The 19,341-nt window shown below is 31.7% G+C and overlaps 2 protein-coding genes across 9 annotated transcripts in view; both read right to left on the reverse strand.

Annotated features, from left to right (window-relative positions):
• Positions 1 to 219: 219 nt before the first annotated feature.
• Positions 220 to 17,241, reverse strand: LOC124426660. Of its 6 annotated transcripts, none has more exons than XM_046968628.1 (4): positions 16,986 to 17,120; positions 9,074 to 9,413; positions 3,943 to 5,000; positions 220 to 2,504 (listed from the first exon to the last, which is right to left on the reverse strand). In XM_046968628.1, the coding sequence occupies exons 2-4, from the start codon at positions 9,250 to 9,252 to the stop codon at positions 1,267 to 1,269; spliced, it is 2,475 nt and encodes an 824-aa protein (XP_046824584.1). In that variant the 5' UTR covers positions 9,253 to 9,413; positions 16,986 to 17,120; the 3' UTR covers positions 220 to 1,266. The 6 variants fall into 6 exon arrangements, with proteins under 6 accessions (XP_046824584.1, XP_046824581.1, XP_046824582.1 ...); XM_046968625.1 differs by lacking the exon at positions 16,986 to 17,120 and adding an exon at positions 10,890 to 11,087; XM_046968626.1 differs by lacking the exon at positions 16,986 to 17,120 and adding an exon at positions 11,024 to 11,047.
• The window catches only part of LOC124426661 (inward rectifier potassium channel 2-like), a 39,033-nt gene continuing 24,561 nt past the window's right edge, over positions 4,870 to 19,341 (reverse strand). For 2 of the 3 annotated variants that reach the window (XM_046968630.1, XM_046968632.1), the window contains one exon: positions 17,455 to 17,718. The gene's annotated coding sequence lies outside the window, so the exon portion shown is untranslated. Of the gene's footprint in view, positions 5,001 to 17,454; positions 17,719 to 19,341 lie in introns of those variants that run through there. The other variant, XM_046968631.1, reaches the window with a different exon arrangement.

Below are 19,341 nucleotides of genomic sequence, written 5' to 3' on the forward strand. Positions count from 1 at the left end.
AAAAAGATTACAATTTTGTTTTTCTAACAAAAGATATGTATATCAATAAACGATAGCACAATTATTTTCATACAGATAGATATAATGAATAATAATAATAATAATCATTATTATAAATTGTTGAAAGTTAAACTTTGTATGTCGTCATTGTGACAACAGATAAATCGTATTTTATTATTTTTAAGATAAAAGGAAAGAAAAAAAAAAAGAAAACACCAATTAAGTTTGCATTTGTCTTTATTACAAATACTTTCTCTGAAATTAATTCAAAGTAATCACGGTGGCAGGCATAAATATTCGCATTATACTATATTATTATGTATTTGAGAGGAAGACACTTGATTTTTTTTTTCTTGCTCGAATGAACTAGTCGCATAATTTTTCTATAATTAACGATTCTTCTTTCGTCCTGCGATTCGTTGAAAGGAATGACACTACGTACATACGTATGTACTTATTTAAGATATGTATATCTACGTTACATGCACGTAATGATACATAATCACTATTTAAAATGCCTTATATACAAATATCGCGCTATCGCTTACTCTCTAAACTCATGAGCAATAAATATATCCAAGGAAAATTAAGATCAATTAATGAAAAGAGATTAAAAAACCTGCTACGATAGAAAAAAAAAAGTTGTTATATCTTATATTTTGTTTTTTTTACTTTCTCTTTCTTTGTCTTTCCCTGCTCGTTTCTTTTTCGTTGTTGTTGTTGTTGTTGTTGTTGTTGTTGTTGTTGTTGTTGTTGCTTATTCATTTATTTAATCCATCTATCGAACTTATAATCTAGAATATCTGTGAATATTGTGGAAAGAATAGCGATTAGCGCGGGAAATCGTCAATCTTGAAAATATGCTTATTCGGAGAAGATAGCTTTGAGAAATCCGATAACTTAACGAGAAGCACGTTGTGTCGTTTTCATTTAACATTAAGAGTGATAAATGATATATTTATAAATTATACTAAGATAGGTAGATAGATAGATAAAGAGATAAATAGACAGATAGATAGGTAGGTAGGTAGACGAAGCTAATTCAATTAATTAGAAATCAAATATCACGATAAAACGAAAGGCACTATATTTAATGCGTTCGTTAAGCGAATCGTGTTGGACAATTCGAATTTATATTGTTAAGACCGACCTGCGGTCGAAAGCGAACTGTCTTCCCGCATTTCTATATAATATTATATTATAGCGATAGAAAGAATAATAATAAAAACGAAAATAGCTTGGTATAGTGTTTTAAGGCACTCGTGATCAAACGCTTGTATAAGAGATCGTTTGCTTCGAAGTAGTACCGTTCAGTTGTTTGCTATTGGGGATTAATGGCTCGACATCGGCAATCAAAGTTTTGCTTAATCCATCATTATCGGACAAGCTGCTGGCACTATTACGTTTCGAGAGAGCCCGATTAACGTCCTGCAATTGGGCGTTCTCGTAACTCCTACGATTTCTGGTAGAAATGCTAGGAACTCGGCTAAATCTTCGACTACTTTCTGGACTGGATTGATTACCTTCGAAAAATCCAGATTCCGGAGAGAGATCCGAGATCGGAGATTGTGGACTTCTCGGTGATCTATTAGAAAAATGTCCATCCTCGGTAGTTGTGAAAATGTCACGAAGATCAGCCGCCTGTTCCTTGTTAGAAGATACCTTCTCCGTTTCGATATTAACTCTATTATGTACTTCGATGTCACTGACGTTCAAACGACGTTTTATTTCAGGCAACTCGTGCATCTCCTTAGATCCTTTCATCCCGCAAACGATATTTCTTTTGATACCGTCCAAACGTTCCCTACTACCTGTGTGACGTCTAGCAACGATCAAATTTTCACCGCTGGTAACATTTAAATTTCGATTGCTATTCGAACGATCTATGGATAACACTAGATATTTTTTCGAACCATTTAAATTTCTTCTCGAACCGTTCAAAGATCTTCTACCTTCGTCAAATCCCATAGGAAAATTTCGATTGGAAAGATTCTTTCTTGAATCATTCAATGATCTTCTCTCTTCGTCGAGAAGCGGATACTTCATGAGACTTTTTTTCGAACAAAACTGACCCAACTTTCCCTGATATTCTTCTTTAGATATCTCACCTTCGCGAAATTCCTCCTCGAACATTATCTCTCGACTGTTCTTTATGATCTCTCTGTTAACCGCTTCAGATAAATGTCGAAACTCGACGTCACTCATCACTTGTATAGCATCCAACTCTGCGTCCGTCAACTTTGATTGACCAATCTCTCGTTGAAGATTTGTTAACACTTGAGGACCATGACCGGTGCAATTAATATCTTTACAGGCATGTCTACCGAATGGCACTTCTTCCAAACTGTTCTCACTTCTTGTGCTGTCGACGTACGTTAAAAGACGATAATGATGATGATGATGATGACGATGATGATTCGGTGGAGCCGACGAACGAAGTCCGCAATAACAATGGCTTTGTACGTCCTGACTAAAGTCCAATTGATCCTCGTCTATTATTATACCTGAAATTTCATCTAAAGCTTAAATCGTGACTAGATATCTAGATATTTAGATATTTATTATTATTATTATTATTATTATTATTTTTTTTTTAAATAATATGTAATAACGTAAATCCAATGACACTGGGACGTTCACAATGTTTCTTCCTTGACGATCTATTTTACATACACAACTTAATGTTAGTCATCATTTTTATTTCATATTTGATTGATTCATGAAATTCGACTATGACCGATGACACCCCGATAAAGATCGTACCTTCCACGAACCTTGTACCATTTCTATGTTATATTAGTTACGTTAATGAGTGATTAATTAATGTATTCCGATTTAAGAGACATTTTACAACGTTATTGATATAGTCTTTTGGTTAAATATTCCACGATACGACGATAGGATTTCTTTTATGTCAATTCATCTTTCGAAGATAGTTAACGGATGGAATGTCGGAATACGATTATGATTAGTAGATACACGAATAAGAATATCGATAGAGGAATGAAAATAGAGAAGTGGGGCAGGAGGAGGGGTATGAGAAAGACATGGACGAAGTAAACAAATGAACGTGACAAGGACGGATACTCTTTCCCTTTTTTGCCTTTGATTTCCAATTTCCCATAAAGTTAAGGGTGATGTTCCACAATGATTATCGCAAGTTTGTCATTTTTAAAAAGACAAGGTGATAAGAGGAGGCTCGCGTAGTAACTTGCGCTTTCTTTCCTCTCGTTCTTCCCTTTTTCTTTCTTTCTTTCTTTTTTTTCTTTTTCTTTTTCTTTTTTTTTTCTTTTTCATTTTCGATGTTTCTCGGCCAAACGATTTTTTTCCACCGAGAACGATGGGATTTTTAACTTATCAGCAAAATTCTCATATCCCTGGACAATCGTCGATCGATGGAATGTCAATGTGAAGCTTCGGCGAGGGTCCTTGCGACGAGTGTCCTTGAGGAACAAGGAATCCCGTGCCTTCGGTTTGGTTAAGCGGGTTGAGTATCACCGGAACAGATTTCGGCTCGCTAGGAATTTTCCTCAGGCTTCCATCTACGATAGATCCAGCACCAGAAGAATCAGACGAGGACACGATCGGATCAACAAACGTGCGTTAAGATTAAAAGTGGAAGCGAGCGTGCGATAATAAACGTTAATGTGAAAGCAATACGCAAGACGTACTCAATTATTTTTTTCTTTTTTTATTTGAAAATGAATTAACATGAGGTTAAAAGCAAGCTATCGGTCCTAGGGAAAATCGTTTGCATAGAGAGAGAGAAAGAGAGAGAGAGAGAGAGAGAGAGAGAGAGAGAGAGAGAGAGAGAGAGAGAGAGAAAGAAAGAGAGAAAGCAAGAGAGAGAGAGAAAGAAAAAGAAAGAGTGAGTGAAAAAGACATATCTATCTATAAATCATGTTAGATTTTGAAGCAAAATAGAAATAAGAAAGTACTTACTGTTCCCTTGACGAATCTCATCCTGAACTCTGTAAAAGTCTGCGAGCTCTCTACCAGAGCAGAGGGGAGTATCGACTTGCGTGGTGCTATCGAAGAGAGAATAATCCACTTCGTAACCTTGCCTTTCTTTCGAATACATCACCATTGGTTCGAATCTATGACCCCAGAGTATTTCCTGAGGCAAATAGCTGGATCTTGCTTGAGTGGTTTGCCCGGTCGATTCGATGGTACCCTCTAATATGACAACCACTTCGAATCTTTCCGTGAGCATGTCCTCAGCTGAAAGATTGTAGAAAGGCGATTCCGCGTTAATCTTGTGAACGATCGTCGTTGGCCAAATGAAAAAGAGGTTGCCGTTCTGTCCGTCGGTGCCCACTGCTAATTCATGTTGATTCTGTGATAAGATTTCACCTTCCTTCGTTGTCCTTGATCTTATCATTTGGGCTCTCACAGCTGCACCAATAATATGACTCTTTCTCATGTCACCAACACGGAACATCAGACAGAGCTCACCGTCTCGTTGACAAATCACTGCATTTTTTGAAAACAGAAGGGTTTGCGTCCTCTGTTTTGGTCTACTCATCTTCGCAAAAACTATGCCAACCATAAAAGCTTGTATCATAACACCGGCGACGCTCTGTATGCACATTACGAAGATTGCCTCCGGACATTCCTCGGTTGTTGATCGGCTACCGTAACCGATCGTGTGCTGTGTCTCGATGCTAAAGAGGAAGCAGCTTGTGAAAGAGAAGATATTGTAGATGCACGGTGTCCAATTGTTCTCAACTTGAAACGGTGGTAAGTGACGTTCCTCGAAATCACCATGAGTGAATGCGATCAGCCACCAGATCACCGCGAAACCCAACCAAGAGAGTAGAAAGCTCAAAGCGAAACAGAGCAACGTCCATCGCCATTGCGTATCTACCAGGGTGGTGAATATATCCTGGAGGAAACGCAAGGACCTTCGAGATATTCGTGATTGCAATACATTGCAATCTCCGTTTTTTAGTACCGCTCGACGGCGTAATTTCCGTGTTGGTCCTGCCCTGTATCGGCTCCTGAAACATAAATCGTATAAATTTTAGAATAGTGCTGTTCATACTACTTATGAATATGGCTCGTGTAACAATTATTGGGGAGGGGAGGAAAGGATTTTAAATCCCTTCTTTCTTTAAATTTATGTTTTTTAAAATTTTTCCTATCGATAAGATTCGAATAGACTTTACGAAACTCATTATGTCTGGGATAGAGATTTATAATTTGCTTGGGTTTATGATGTCGATGTAAAATAATATCGAGGAAGTCTTAAACAAATCCACTTAGATTAATATCGTGCCAACATCGATTTAAGATACTGCGTTTCAATAGTTTCAATGTATTATTCATTATAAATCAAATGCCTTGCATACATTTTTTACGTTCTTGTCTAACGTCAAGATAAAAAATAGAGAAGAATTGCGTTGCAACGAACGTATCCATCACGAACTTATCTTCGATATATTACGCATTTTAATTTGCAATTTGTTCGATGTTCAGCGATAATTTTGATGTCAACAAAAAGGATTAAAAGAACGACAAAATTCCAATACAATACACGTACTTACGTTGGCTAAGGTTTTCTTTTTTCTTTTTTTTTTCTTTATTTTTTCTTTTTCTTTTTTCTCTTTTTTTTTCTTTTCTTTTCTTTTCTTTTCTTTTCTTTCTTATGGTGCAACCAGAATAGCCGACTTTTGTGGAGAAGACGCATAACAGGTTCTTTGAGTGGTTAAGATTTGAATAACAAATCTCAACGATCTCGTTATCGATTCTCTCGTGTTCGTTCTTGTTGTTAATGTCACATTACAAAGTGGATATGCAAAAGATGAATCATTCTTGCATCGTGACTAATTAGTGAAAAATTATACTTCAGCCTAAGTGATCATTATTTACGAAAAAAGAATACAAACAGTCCATGTTTCTTTCATAACAACACTTTTCGATTCTTCCTTTTAATAATGCAAGAAGAACAGTTGTGTACGGTTATCGTGATAATGTTGTATCATGTCAAATTTTCAACGTGAAACATATTGAAAAGTTGGAAGTAGAACGCTAGGGAAGATTAAATTTTATAAGTTAACGACGTAATAAGTTCTATTTGTAGACCGATCGCCATACCGAAGACAATTCATTGAACGTAAATTACTCGGAAGCACTCGCGACAAAATGCCTTTTGTCTTCTTTCGCTATTAATCGCATTTTATTATTTTTTTTTTTCTGTTTCTTTTTTCTTACTCATGGATATGTTAATCATTCGCGTATCGCATCTTCAGTGCTCGTATTTACGCCAACTATTCTTAAGATAGAGGCGAAAAAATATTTTTATCTCTCCCTCTTTCTCTCTCTCTCTCTCTCGCTTTCTGTTTGTTTCTTCAGATACTTTCAGAAAGTTCCTTTGTATTTTGAAATTTTATTTTGTCCTTCGCAAATTGTTTTTTTTTATATCTGAGTCTTAACGCATTCTAACATTTTTTAAAGATTGAGTTGCTTTGAATTTTGAAATATATCAAATACGTGAATAATATAAATGAATCATTTTGAAATTTTGTAGAATTTAGTCGTCTTTTATTTTATATACTGTTTAGAGATTCATAAAATCGCCATTTTATCGTAAAACTCGACGTTTCATTATGATTTTAATAATTTTCAATGAATATTCAAGAAAGCTAAATCTATACAATGAAAAAGAAAAAGAAAAAAAAACTTCGAAGAAATTTATTTGATATCTTTTTATGATTATTAAAGGAAAATCAATTTTAATCGATGACTTTTACTTACGATGATTCTCTTCGCATTGTACGTCATCGTTCTTGCACTTTAAACTCGTAAATTTGAAAAGCACTGAATCTTGTAAATCATTCGATTCGATTCGATTTCCAAAGTCTTCGAGTATTAGGTCGAACAACTTTGAAAAAATGATTAAAAAAAAAAGAATTACATATAAGTCTACCAGGATCATCACATAATTTAATTATTGCACTTTTTTTTTCTTTCTTTCTTTCTTTCTTTTTTTTTCTTTTTTTTTTTTTTTTCTTTTTTTATAGAAAAATTTAGTCAAAATTTCTTTCACGTTGAGCGTTTATTTATTTCTATGATAAAGATATGTTTTGAATGGTCTTTTTTTCGTCTGTTGTTTGTTCGTTTGTTGTCAACGAAGAGAGCACATGGTTTCGCGAATGAAGACGATCGACGGTGGTATATCTCGTGCGCGCGCGCGCCCTCTCAGCGCAATGATCCGAGCGAGAGTCTCGGGTCTCCCTTTCGTACGACAAAAAGGAAGTCGCCATTTTGACTTTGAACGATAACCGAGTAACCGTTATCTACCAATTTATTTATTGCCACGCGTAAATCAGCCGCCGCGAGTCGACGACACACTGTGGACTCGTCAACTCACCGATCTCTCTTTCCTTCCCGTTTTACCATTACATTTTCTCTCTCTTTCTTTCTTTCTTTCTTTTTTTCTTTCTTTTTTTTTTATTTTTTTTCTTTCTCTCTTTATTTTTATTCGTCACTCTATTATAGCCGAATTTCTTTTGAGGATCTTCCCCTCTCTTGTTACATTGCTTTTTAAGTCTGAAACCGCACGTGATACGATTATGAGAATTATTTCATTGACCTAATCAGCGTATATCGTGATGCATGTCCGGGATATAAAGTCGTACACGCGAAGAGCGAGTGAGAGAAAGAGAGAGAGAAAGAAGAAAATTTATTATTTATAACAAGGGGAAAGACAGCCCCGTGTTGTGTACAGGGTGTCTCAAAATTTATCATCGAACGAATAAGGAAATAAATAGATAAACGAAGAGATTACTCTACGATTATCTTCAATGATTTGAAAAAGAAAAGAAGAAGTAAATAATAATAATAATGTAAAAGAATGTAAAAATGTTTTAACATAACGTTGAGACATCCTTTAAATGCTAAAGATGGAAATACATATATATATATATATATATATATATATATATATATATATATATATATATATAGAGAGAGAGAGAGAGAGAGAGAGAGATTATTATCTTTTAGAAAATATTTACAAGCAAAAGATATATCATTGAGAACATCCACTGTTAGTTTTCAAAATAAATAACAGATTTATTGTATTTATTGTTTAATTACATATCTACATTTATCGTTAAGCTCAAAGTTACTCGAATATTATCTTCGACAAGTTTATAAGTTTCGTTGAATATTCTTATAAAAAAAAAATTGCATTAAGAGAGCTACGTAGGTAAGTTTCTTTTTTTGCAAGTATTACATGAACTCGATGGTTATCTAAGTCTTACACGATGAATTTGTCATCATAAGGTACTTATCAAATCTATGATCATTTGTTATCGCGTCTGTCGCTTTTCGATAAGAAAAATAGTTGAAAACACAGAAAGAGAGATATTCCAACGAAAAATTGTTTCTTTTTTCTTTCTCTTCTTCTTTAAAAAAAAATGCAAGTCATAACGTCATTCAATAAAATATTAAGTTACTTTTGATATGTTTCGTTCGAGAAATTAGGATTACGAGCATAAGACATATATAAATATATATATATATATATATATATATATATATATATATATATATATATATATATATATATATATATATATATATATATATAATCGTGAGTTTCATTAATGTAACAGACAATCGAATAATGCAAGATGATTGAATCGTTATGGATAAGAGTGTGTTTTTAAACAAACAAAAAAATAAAAAAAAACTGATTCAGATTGAACGGTCGAACAATTATAATTTTTTTCTTGCAATCGAATAAAACGATGTTTCTTAGTAAGTATCGAAAAAAAAAGATATTCATAAACAAAGCATGTAAGAAACGTGTTATAATCGTCCATCGTAAAGGCAAATAATGACCGAAGATTAATTTATTATGACGACAGCAGTTAATGGACAAAAATGCATATACATATTTACAAAATAAATCCGCGATGATGTTCGAGACGTTGCTGCTTCGACTTAAGTATGAATAATACGTACATAAATAAAATTCTCGTCGATCGATAGGATTTAATTCGATAAATTAAATCTTTCTTTTTTTTTTTAATTTATTTATTTTTTTTTTCTTTTTTAATTATACCTGCTTCTGAAGGACAGATTCGGACTCTTGGATACGACGATTATCGAGGAAGGTGAATTAGTTGGTAAAAGCTTCTGTTCTTCTCCATATTCCAGTGATGGGCTTTTGTCGTCGTTAGAACTTGGACTCTTCGTACCTTCTCCGTTTATCTTCAATGATTTTTCTTCAAAATCTTTCATTCTCGAATATTTCCTTCACGAAAGTGATCGAACATCGTTTTTTTAAATTCTTTTGCCCTTTTCCAACGATGTCGGAATTTATCGCGTATTGAAATGAAAAGTCCGAAATTTCGTTTATTCGTCTTTGTATTTTCTTTTTTTTCCGTTGAACAACAATATATCTAAAATATGCAAAAAAAAAAAAAAACAAAAAAGAGAGAAAGAGAGAAAAAGATATTTTCGATGTAGCCACAGTTTTTAGTTCAACAATTTCCTCATTCTTTTCTTTCTTCTTTTTCTCTTTTGAAACTCGTAGACATAAAATATGTTCGTAGATATAATCAATATTTTTAACCGAGCACGATGGAAATGGGTTATCAGTATTATTTCTTCTTGTCAGTCGGCATAATGCCCTTGAATCCAAAACGAGAAGATAACGAAATGTCACTTTCGTAAAACTCGATCATTTCTTTATGTCACCGATCTTTTTTCTATCGATTATGATAGCGATCATAATCGAATGAATAATCGCTTTGAGATATCGATTATATCCACGACGACTTATTTTTATTTTTTTTTCTCTTCCCTCTTATTCCTTCTCACACTCTCATTCTCTCTTTCTTTCTCTCCCTCTCTTTCTCTTTCTCTTCTTTCCTATCTTTATCTTTTAATTTCTTTATAAGTTTAACAACACTATTTCTCTTGCCATGAATAAATGTTATTTTAATTGAGAGAAATCGATGAAAAAAATTGACGCGACGACGAAAGAAGATGAAGAACGACAAATACCGAGTATGTAGCTAGTAAAACATCTACTGATGCATTGAATATCGACGCAGGATGTCTTATATATATACGTACGTGCCTAACCGCCTCGTTCTTCCACTTATCGGTCACTAAACACTACACTTTGCTCTTTTCATTTGCGAAAAAAAGCTGATCATATGCTTACGTCACGTTAAACATGTCGATCCCCCTTTTTCAAACGGTCTTCTTTTTTTTTTTCTTTTTTTTTTGCCAACGTTTGAGATTTTTTTTTCGCTTTGCTTAGTTTCTATGCTTTTTGAAAGAGTTTTTCCATTTTTATTCCTTTTTTTATTTTAATTTAACTATAAAAAACAACTCGGCTATTTCATTTTGATAAGTTCCACGTCGTTCGACAAAAGTCACGTTTATCGAATGAGAAAGACAGAAAATGAAGAGGAGAGAGAGAGAGAGAGAGAGAGAGAGAGAGAGAGAGAGAGAGAGAGAGAGAGAAGAAATCAATGCTAATTAATTCGTATTTAAATCACGCATTCATCCGCGAAAATGCAAAAGAGTAATATATTCTCAGTCGTATTTAAATGATATCAGCGAATACAGATCATTCGAGATGATCGCGTTTATAATTAAAAATATTATATCATACGTCAATACGTTGAATTAAAAAAAAAAAAGAATTGTTTGATTGTTTTTCGACTTGGATTTTTAAAGAAAATTATGTCAGAACAATTTTCATGATGATTTTTTCTTTTCTTCGTAAGCGAATAGAAATAATAAAATTTAGTATTAATTTATTTATTATTATTTTTTTTTAAATGAATTTATGTAATTTTAAATTCGAGTTTTGTAAACGTTTCGTAGCACGATAAACACAGAAAACACAAATTATTGCTCACATATAATAGCTTAGAGATCGTTTTTTCACTCGCGTCAAATGTAAATAATTTCCTTCGAAAGAGAAGGAAATAGAAAGAAGAAAGAAAAGACAAGGAAAGATAAAATATTTTCACGCTCGTCAGATGAAAATTACGATCGCCTTGTTAAAAGTAAAACTGCTGTCGAGCTCAAAACGTGACGTTTCATACGCTACTTTCGACTGACTGAGAAAACCATGTCTTATCATTGTCTTGTCATCTCGTTATCGGGAATCGTACTTGGCAAGCTTCGTAAAATCGTTGATTCTACATATAGAAATGATATCCCCCCCTTTCTCCTCGACTAGAGTTAGTAAACAGCGAACGTTGAAGATAATGATTTATGTTCTAACCTTTAACATTAACAATTTCATCATATTATTACCAAACTATCCTTTTACTTTTATGTTTTACTTTAGTTTCTTTACAAACTAACGTAACTATTGCTATCATCTATGCTATTGATCATTATCATTAATATTATTATAATTGTTACATTATTGCGTTGTTGTTGTTGTTGTCACTATTATTATTATTATTATTATTATTATTATTATTATTATTATTTTATTATTGTTTTTGTGTTTATTTTTCTTTTTTTTTCAACTTAGGTTGAGTAAAATAAATATAATATTAATTAAATCGTCGATTTACGAAAGCCGATATGTATAACAAAAATCGAAATTAAAGATTATTGTGGCATCTGTAAAATGAGGCGAAATTATATATTTTTTATCATAGATAAAGAGAGAGTTGAAAGTTGAGTACAGTTTTAAATCACGTTATGTCTGTTATGAACAGTGCCAAAACCTGTTATGTCCAGTACCATTTTACTGCAACAAAAGCCGTTATATCTAGTGCACTATTATTGCAATATGACTAATACTTTTTCAACATCCGTTATGTCCTATTTTTGTATAATAATTTCTTGTGCAATAACATAGTTTGTTAAATTTCAAGATGCTGTAACTCGACAAAATATTGAAGAAAATGTATAGTGTAAGTGCTCGTTAGATTCGTATTGATATTATCTATAACTTTTGTTATGCTTAAAATATTGATTTCCATTATAAAAAAATAACTTTTATGAATTAAAACCATTATGAAATAATTGCGATACATATTACATTTACTTATTAAAAATCTAAGAATTTTTATTTGTTTATGAAACCGACAGAATCGAAGATATTTGGTCATATCGTTCTAAAATGGGACATTCTATATATTATGTTGATACTGTAAACACTTCCAAAACCTGTTATATCTAGAAATCTGTTGTCACAGAACCAAGATCCGTTATGTCCAACAAATTTTAATTATTTAGAATAAAAATTTTGTTGTATTATTTTCAAATCTTATATACCAACTATAATAATTAATGTCAAATATTTAAAAAAAGAAATCAACCATATATATCTCCGCTGTGATGGAAATGACGGTAATTTGTCGTAACAAAATTTTGATGGACATAACGGACTTGAGAAATAGACGAATAAGAGAATTCTAAAAATGAGAAAACGATATTTCGACGAAATATACCAAGTACATCTTATATGAAAATTTATCGATTGAATTAAAGAGAAAGAAAACCGAATTATTATCGAATTATTTTTAGCTCTAAAACGTAAAGACCTCGTGAGAGATGTATATTAAATTAAAATCATCCATATTGAAATAATATTAATTTTAATAAAACATTGGGTACCTTTTTAAAAGTATTGGTATAAATCAATATTTGTAACGCTCGATTTATTAAACCCATCAATTTCACGGATTTCAAATTTTATTATAAAAATCATAAATATTACTTTTTGATAATTTATATTGACTTTGATTGATGTAATGATAGTAATGATAAGAAGTAATGTTATATATAAAAAAAAGGAAAAAAAAAACGTGCATTTTAATGTTTTCAGTGAACAAAGATATACAATCAATGACATTTCTTTTACCAAATAAATTTTAATAATTATTAAGGAACAATGTTTTCAAATGATATAAGATTGGGCAAATATGTTAAAAAAATTAATTTTACGAAAACGTGAAGATATTTATTATCGAAGTATAGGGCTTACAAATGAAATGAAATAAAATGAAATGAAAAGAAATAAATCGAGTAACGAATATAGATAAAAAAAGAACAAAAAAAAAAACAAGAAAAAATAAAAAAAAAACAAAAAAAAATGAACATCGACATTCGAGATCTATATCTAATAAAATAAAAATAAAAATTTTCCTTTAACTCATTCAAGAAGAACCAACCAGGCATCTCTTTTTACAGGTACAGCTCGATTCCTTAGAGACTTTGTTTTCGATTCTAATGTCATGATTTGTATCGTCTTTTGAGACTCGTTTAGATTTAGTTTCTCGTTATTTTCCATAACTTGGCACACAATGGATTTTAGAATATCTTTTCTCTTTCACAGATTTAAAATTCACCAAGTTGATGTTATTGTCCATAAGTTTTACTGTCGAACGAAACGAGATCTATCGCGAGCTCTTCTACCGTGGCCGTGCGATGTTACGAGTTCGATAACAAGCTTTTAATTAAACTAACGAGACCGGACGAGAGTCGAGAGGTTGCAAAGACTGATAAAATTTTCATTCCAGAAGACTCGATCGTAGGTGATGATGAACGATCGTTCGCGTCACTTTTTATATTATAATATAATACCAAATGCATATCAATACATCTTTTTTTAATTTACTTTGTATATTGTTATAACATTGTTGTTCGTTTTTTCTTTTCTTTTCTTTTTTTCTTTTTTTTTTCCCCTTCTCTAGTTCAAATTATACTACAGTTAACATACATTGACCAGGTGGCGGTGGACACAGCCTGGCAAACCTATTAATCGTGTCTCGTCCGTCTTAGTAATTTGATACGTGCTAGTAAACACGCACGATTAGATGTTAAGTCGATAACTAGATTACCGGTTTATGGCCGCTTCGATCTGTGGTTAACGTTACGGAGATATAATACCTTGTATCATATCGGACGCGTGCCATTTTATATCTAATCACAATATACAGTTATATTCGTTCTTTGACTTTAATTTTAACTTTCGATTGTACTGTTATAATATACTTATAAATAACTGATCAGAAATAAGGATTTTTCTTTTTTTTTACGGAAATATTATATTTATATTTTATCTTTATATTTTAATCTTGCATTAAAGACGTTTTTATAATTCTGTTAAAAATTGTAATTTGTTTTTTAGGATGTTTTTTTTGTGGGAATATTATATGAGCAAAAAACGAGCATGAGAAAACATTTGGTTGCATAATTGTCGTTAGATATATCGCGATTAATAATTAATTCTATATATTTTTTTATATAAAATTCTATATATTTGTTACGTCGATATTTAATTCATTTTAAAACGTAAGATTTTTCATGTAACAAATACGTAAAGCATTATGACGAGGTTCTATCACGTTACCTCCAGGAAATGAGATATCTGATATCCGTGGATTGCCGCAAATTTCCACGATTAAGCACGATTATGATCGCAGATTGATCTGCCTCCGGTGACCTTTAGGACGACCGCGAGGTATACGAATTATAAACCTTGAATGAAAAAGTTTAAAAATAGAATTTAAAAATAGAGTTACATTATTATCAGCAAAATATCTTCCAAACGAATATATTATTATACGTTTATGAATTTATCTGATCAACGTAAGACATTTTAACTATTCATGTGTCATTCATATTAATTATTATTTACGAAAATATAATAGCTATTAAATAATTTTAATTTTAAATAACTAAATATTTCTATGATTCAAATTGACGCATGCAATTTCGACGTTTTATTATACAATATTACTGTTATTGAGTTAATTCTTATAATGAATGTTTTTAACATTCGAATTATTAATCGAATAATATTGGAAAAGTTATTCGAATGTAAAAAATGAAATGTGTACAGCAAATGATTATCATTTAGATAAAATATTTGAGTAAATAAAAAAGAATGAAAAAAAAAGAAAAAGAAAAAAAGAAAATGGAAGAAGAAAAATTCGTTCCATTAATTATCTTAGATAAGTTTTATCATTCCAAATTGTTAGAATAATGAGAAATTCTATGAAACATACACAATGAAGATGAATTTTACAAGTCCTACTATATGACAGGAATCGATGAAAATTTTTCTTTCTCTTGTAAGATCTTTTACGTTATGTATGTCGCTATATCATTGTCGTTGCCGCATCAGACAGTTTGACAAAACATGAATTATGATCAAAGAGCAAATAGATCGTTGTCATCATTGAAGAATATGATAGATTTGGTGTAGAAATGTGCACGCCATAAAGACTCATTTATCGATATGCTATTATGCGACTAATACACGGATACGTAGATGCAAGTACACACACACACACACACACACACACACACACACACACACATATATATACACACATACATTTGTATGCAGTTAAGTAATTAAAAAGACACAGTCGATAAATCATATTTCGTAATAAATAGTTACAAACGATAAACGTTTCAAAAAAGTGTGGAACTTATTTTCCTACGAACTTGAAGCAATCTTATATAAAATATAAAATAATCGTCCTATCGATTATTTATATCGAATATTTCGATTGATCAATGAGAAGGTTCATTGCAAAATACGACTACGCTTTTTTTTTTTTTTTTTTTATCGAAGAGACTGTTGTCGAGAAAATTTGGAAGGATTTAATATAACGTGAATAGTGGTAAAATAAAAGAAATATTTTCATAATAATTTTACATTATGGATATATGGAGAGAAAAATTTTCTAATCTCTCGAAATTTCACTATTTATTTAAAACAATAAAATATTAATTATTAAATTAAATAATTAAAAAAATAAAAAGAATAAAAAAGGAAATAATAATAATGTATAATAATTATTTTGATTGAAATTGACTTTGGAAAATTAATTTTGCCAAATTGTTTTGCAACTCTCTCAGTTATTTTGGTTTCTTCGGAGAAGAACAAAATTATATTAGATGGCGCCCGTCCAAATTAACACCTTAATTCATTGTTTTCGTTCTTTCCGTGTAGAAAGCGTATTTACGTATGTACCATCTATAAGAAACTTACAAGTGAGAAGCATCTTGGCGATCGGAGATGATAATTATTCTTTCTAACGCACCGGTAGAACTCGTTTTTAGAAGCGAACGATGCCTGTTTTCGAAAGTGCACGACCTTGAACGGTGCGATTTCTTACAAATATGAGGAAGATATACTAGCTATTATTCATCGAATCGATTGCTTCTTCATTTTCAACGAAGGTGAATGTATCGTCGTGGAATTTATGTTAGTTCTAACTTTCTGGATGCCATGTCACATACATAAAAATGATTGATAGATTTATACGAAATAAGAAAATATTCTATTGTTATAGAAAATGTTATATTAGTCTTCGAGTTGATAAACCATAGAAATATTTATGAATATATTTGTATATAGGTCTCAGAAGGATGAGTTTTTCAATATCGGACCAACTTAATTCACTAATAATTTAATTTTCTTTATCACGTTTATAAAAAAATTATATTAATGTGAAAAGTTATAGTACTAGTTATAGTAAAAGTTATAGTAAGTTATATAACTACTTATATTCGTATAATTATATATTAAACTGAGTATAAATAAATATTGAAAAATATTTTTTATATCTTCTGTTAAATAAAATAAGATGATACTTAAAACAATATGTATACGAGTCTGTGACTTTTTAATTATATCAATTATAGAAGATGTTAAGTTGTTGATAAAAAAGTGAATGGAGTTAACTCGTCGTAAAGATTTTATTTTTGATGTAATAAAAGAACGAATAAATAATCATTTATCTCTCATAATCTGTGTAATAATCCAATGTTTATTAATCGAATATTATCTCTTATTTTAATAGGTCTTTAAAGAAAGGGAAATGAAATCGCAGTTAAACATTTACACGATCTATTTTATTTCTTTTCTCTCGAATAACGAATCAAACGGATCTAATGAAAGTGATCTTTTTAATCGAAAGTGATCTTTTAAGTATCGAAAGAGGGAAAAAGAAAATTATATGTTTACATACCTGGTGGAATCTTGCCGACCGACGCCGCCACCTATGCTGCTACTTTGAGTGCTGACTCTGACAAGTGTGACGTTTCTCGGTAAACTTGATAAAGTGCCGCCGGTGCCTTTTTGGCCGAGCAAAGGTGATTCTGGTCTCGTTGGATTTTCTCCTACAGTGGCTACGTGAGCTTGCGCTTCCGGATCTCTTTCTTCCTCTTCTTCGATCGTACCCGGTAAACGAAAAAGTTTTTGTGGTTCCTCCATTCTCTCACTCTCTCTCTCTCTCCCCCCCCCTCTCTCTCTCTCTCTTTCACACACACACTCTTTCTATCTCTTTCTCTCTCTCTCTCTTTCTCTTTTTCTCTTTTTTTTTTATCTTTTTCACGACGTCACTTTCATCGTTACGTTCAAACTTTTGATAATTTTTCTATTCAACATATTTTTCTTTCTTTCGCGTCTCAGGTTTACACGATCAATGATTTCGTTGCTTGATTCCCAAAGGAGAACTTTTTTCTTCTTTTTTCACTACCTCCTTTTTATTTCCTTCGTTTCGAACGTCAGTATAAAATGCGTCTTGAACGCTCATCGAAATCACCACGCATAGTCGAGCCGCTATCATCGTTACTAGGTAAGGATATAGTTTTGTGATCCTCCATAGCTTCGACTCGTTCGTATCGCATTTGCTTTCTCGTTCTCGGCAGCTTCTACTATCCCTTCTTCTTTTTGCTGGATTATCCTATCGTCCTTCGACTCTGTACCGATTAAAAGTTTGTTGACGTTAATTTCAGAAAGAGAGAGAGAAAGAGAGAGAGAGAGAGAGAGAGAGAGAGAGAGAGAGAGGGAGAGAGAAAAAAAGAAAGGGAGAGGTTTTGTCATGCTAAAAAGATGATGGACAGTTAAACTATATAATAATGTGCATTTTATATATATATATATATATATATATATATATATATATATATATTTAAATATAAAAAGAAACAAAAAAAAGATGCGCAAGAGATTTATAATTATGAATAGAATTATGATTATGGAGTTCCTTTTTTTTTATTTTATCTTCTTTAAATGTCAGCAGGCATCTCTTGATGTGATTTTAATTTTATTAGAAAATAATGGAGGAAAAAGAAAAACGTATGATTCGATTGACGTAGTAGATATCGAAAGATATTTCGTTGCAATAGCTACGCGTAGCATTCTTCTCAGAATCCATTGATACGCGTAATCACGTGCATGAAAGCACACCGAGGATTAGAAAGAAGAATAGAAGAAAAAGAGATCCCTTCGCAGAGATAAAAAGCATTTCTATTTATAACCAAGGTAAAAGCTTTTCCGGAATCTTTATATATTTTTTGATAGACGATCATTTATCGTAAAACTTTCGTTTCTCAGCTTTTTTTCCTTTTCTTTACCATTATCTCGTTAAACTTATTCATTGATTTTTAAAGTTAAATCCATAAAATGTCTCGAACATTTTACGAGACATTATTTGAGCCTCGTAAATTTTAGAGCAAAAAAACGAATTGCTGAAAGAATTTGTAGCAAAGATAGTGAATACAAAATGAGAAAAAAGAAAGAAAAAAAAGATAATAAAAAAATAAAATAATATGAATATACCTATAAGTCTCGTAATACTAGTTGTTTTTTTTTTCTTATCAACCCTGTAAATATCATCAAAATTGAATTTTTTTACAATATACTGACAATTTAATAATAGATTTTCAAACGAATGGAACTTATTCTAAGATCAAGTTAATTTTCATGATATTATATGTAAAACAAAGCGAATTTATCAAAAGTATATCTACAATTAATCGTTCTTTTTCTTCTTCCTTTTCTGGTTTTTTTTTTTTTTTTAATTTGAACTAAAAAAATAATTTACAAATTCTTCATCGCTTTTAAAGAAAAAGAAAGCCCTCTCCCCTCTAATATTGTTCCTAATTCTGCCTATGTTTCAAACGGGCGCACTAATTTCTCTAATATACAGTAAAAAAAAAAGAAATAAATAAAAAAAAATGAAAAAAAAAATCGGAGGACTTAGCTCATTCTAGACTCACTTAAGATGATATTTATCATTCCACAGTATCTATATTTTAATCTAGACACATAGACTATATGATATCTATGAGATGAAATAGAGTATTACTCGAATCGGTTCTACCCGACGTTCTGATTTTCTCTCGGCTTTTTAAGGGACGACGGACGCACGTAAGCGCGTCGTACTCGCAACTGTATCGGATTCGCGCCCGTTGCATGAGATCTCGTTGCCAACGGATGCCATGGCGTTTACCTCTTATGGCGGGGATAACGTGCGCGCGCGCGCGCGAGCGAACTCACATATACATTTACGAGGCCACGCGTCGTGTTCTCTCGCGCGA

This window comes from Vespa crabro, chromosome 9, assembly GCF_910589235.1.
Source record: "Vespa crabro chromosome 9, iyVesCrab1.2, whole genome shotgun sequence".
In the NCBI taxonomy this organism is placed as follows: Eukaryota; Metazoa; Arthropoda; class Insecta; order Hymenoptera; family Vespidae; genus Vespa; species Vespa crabro.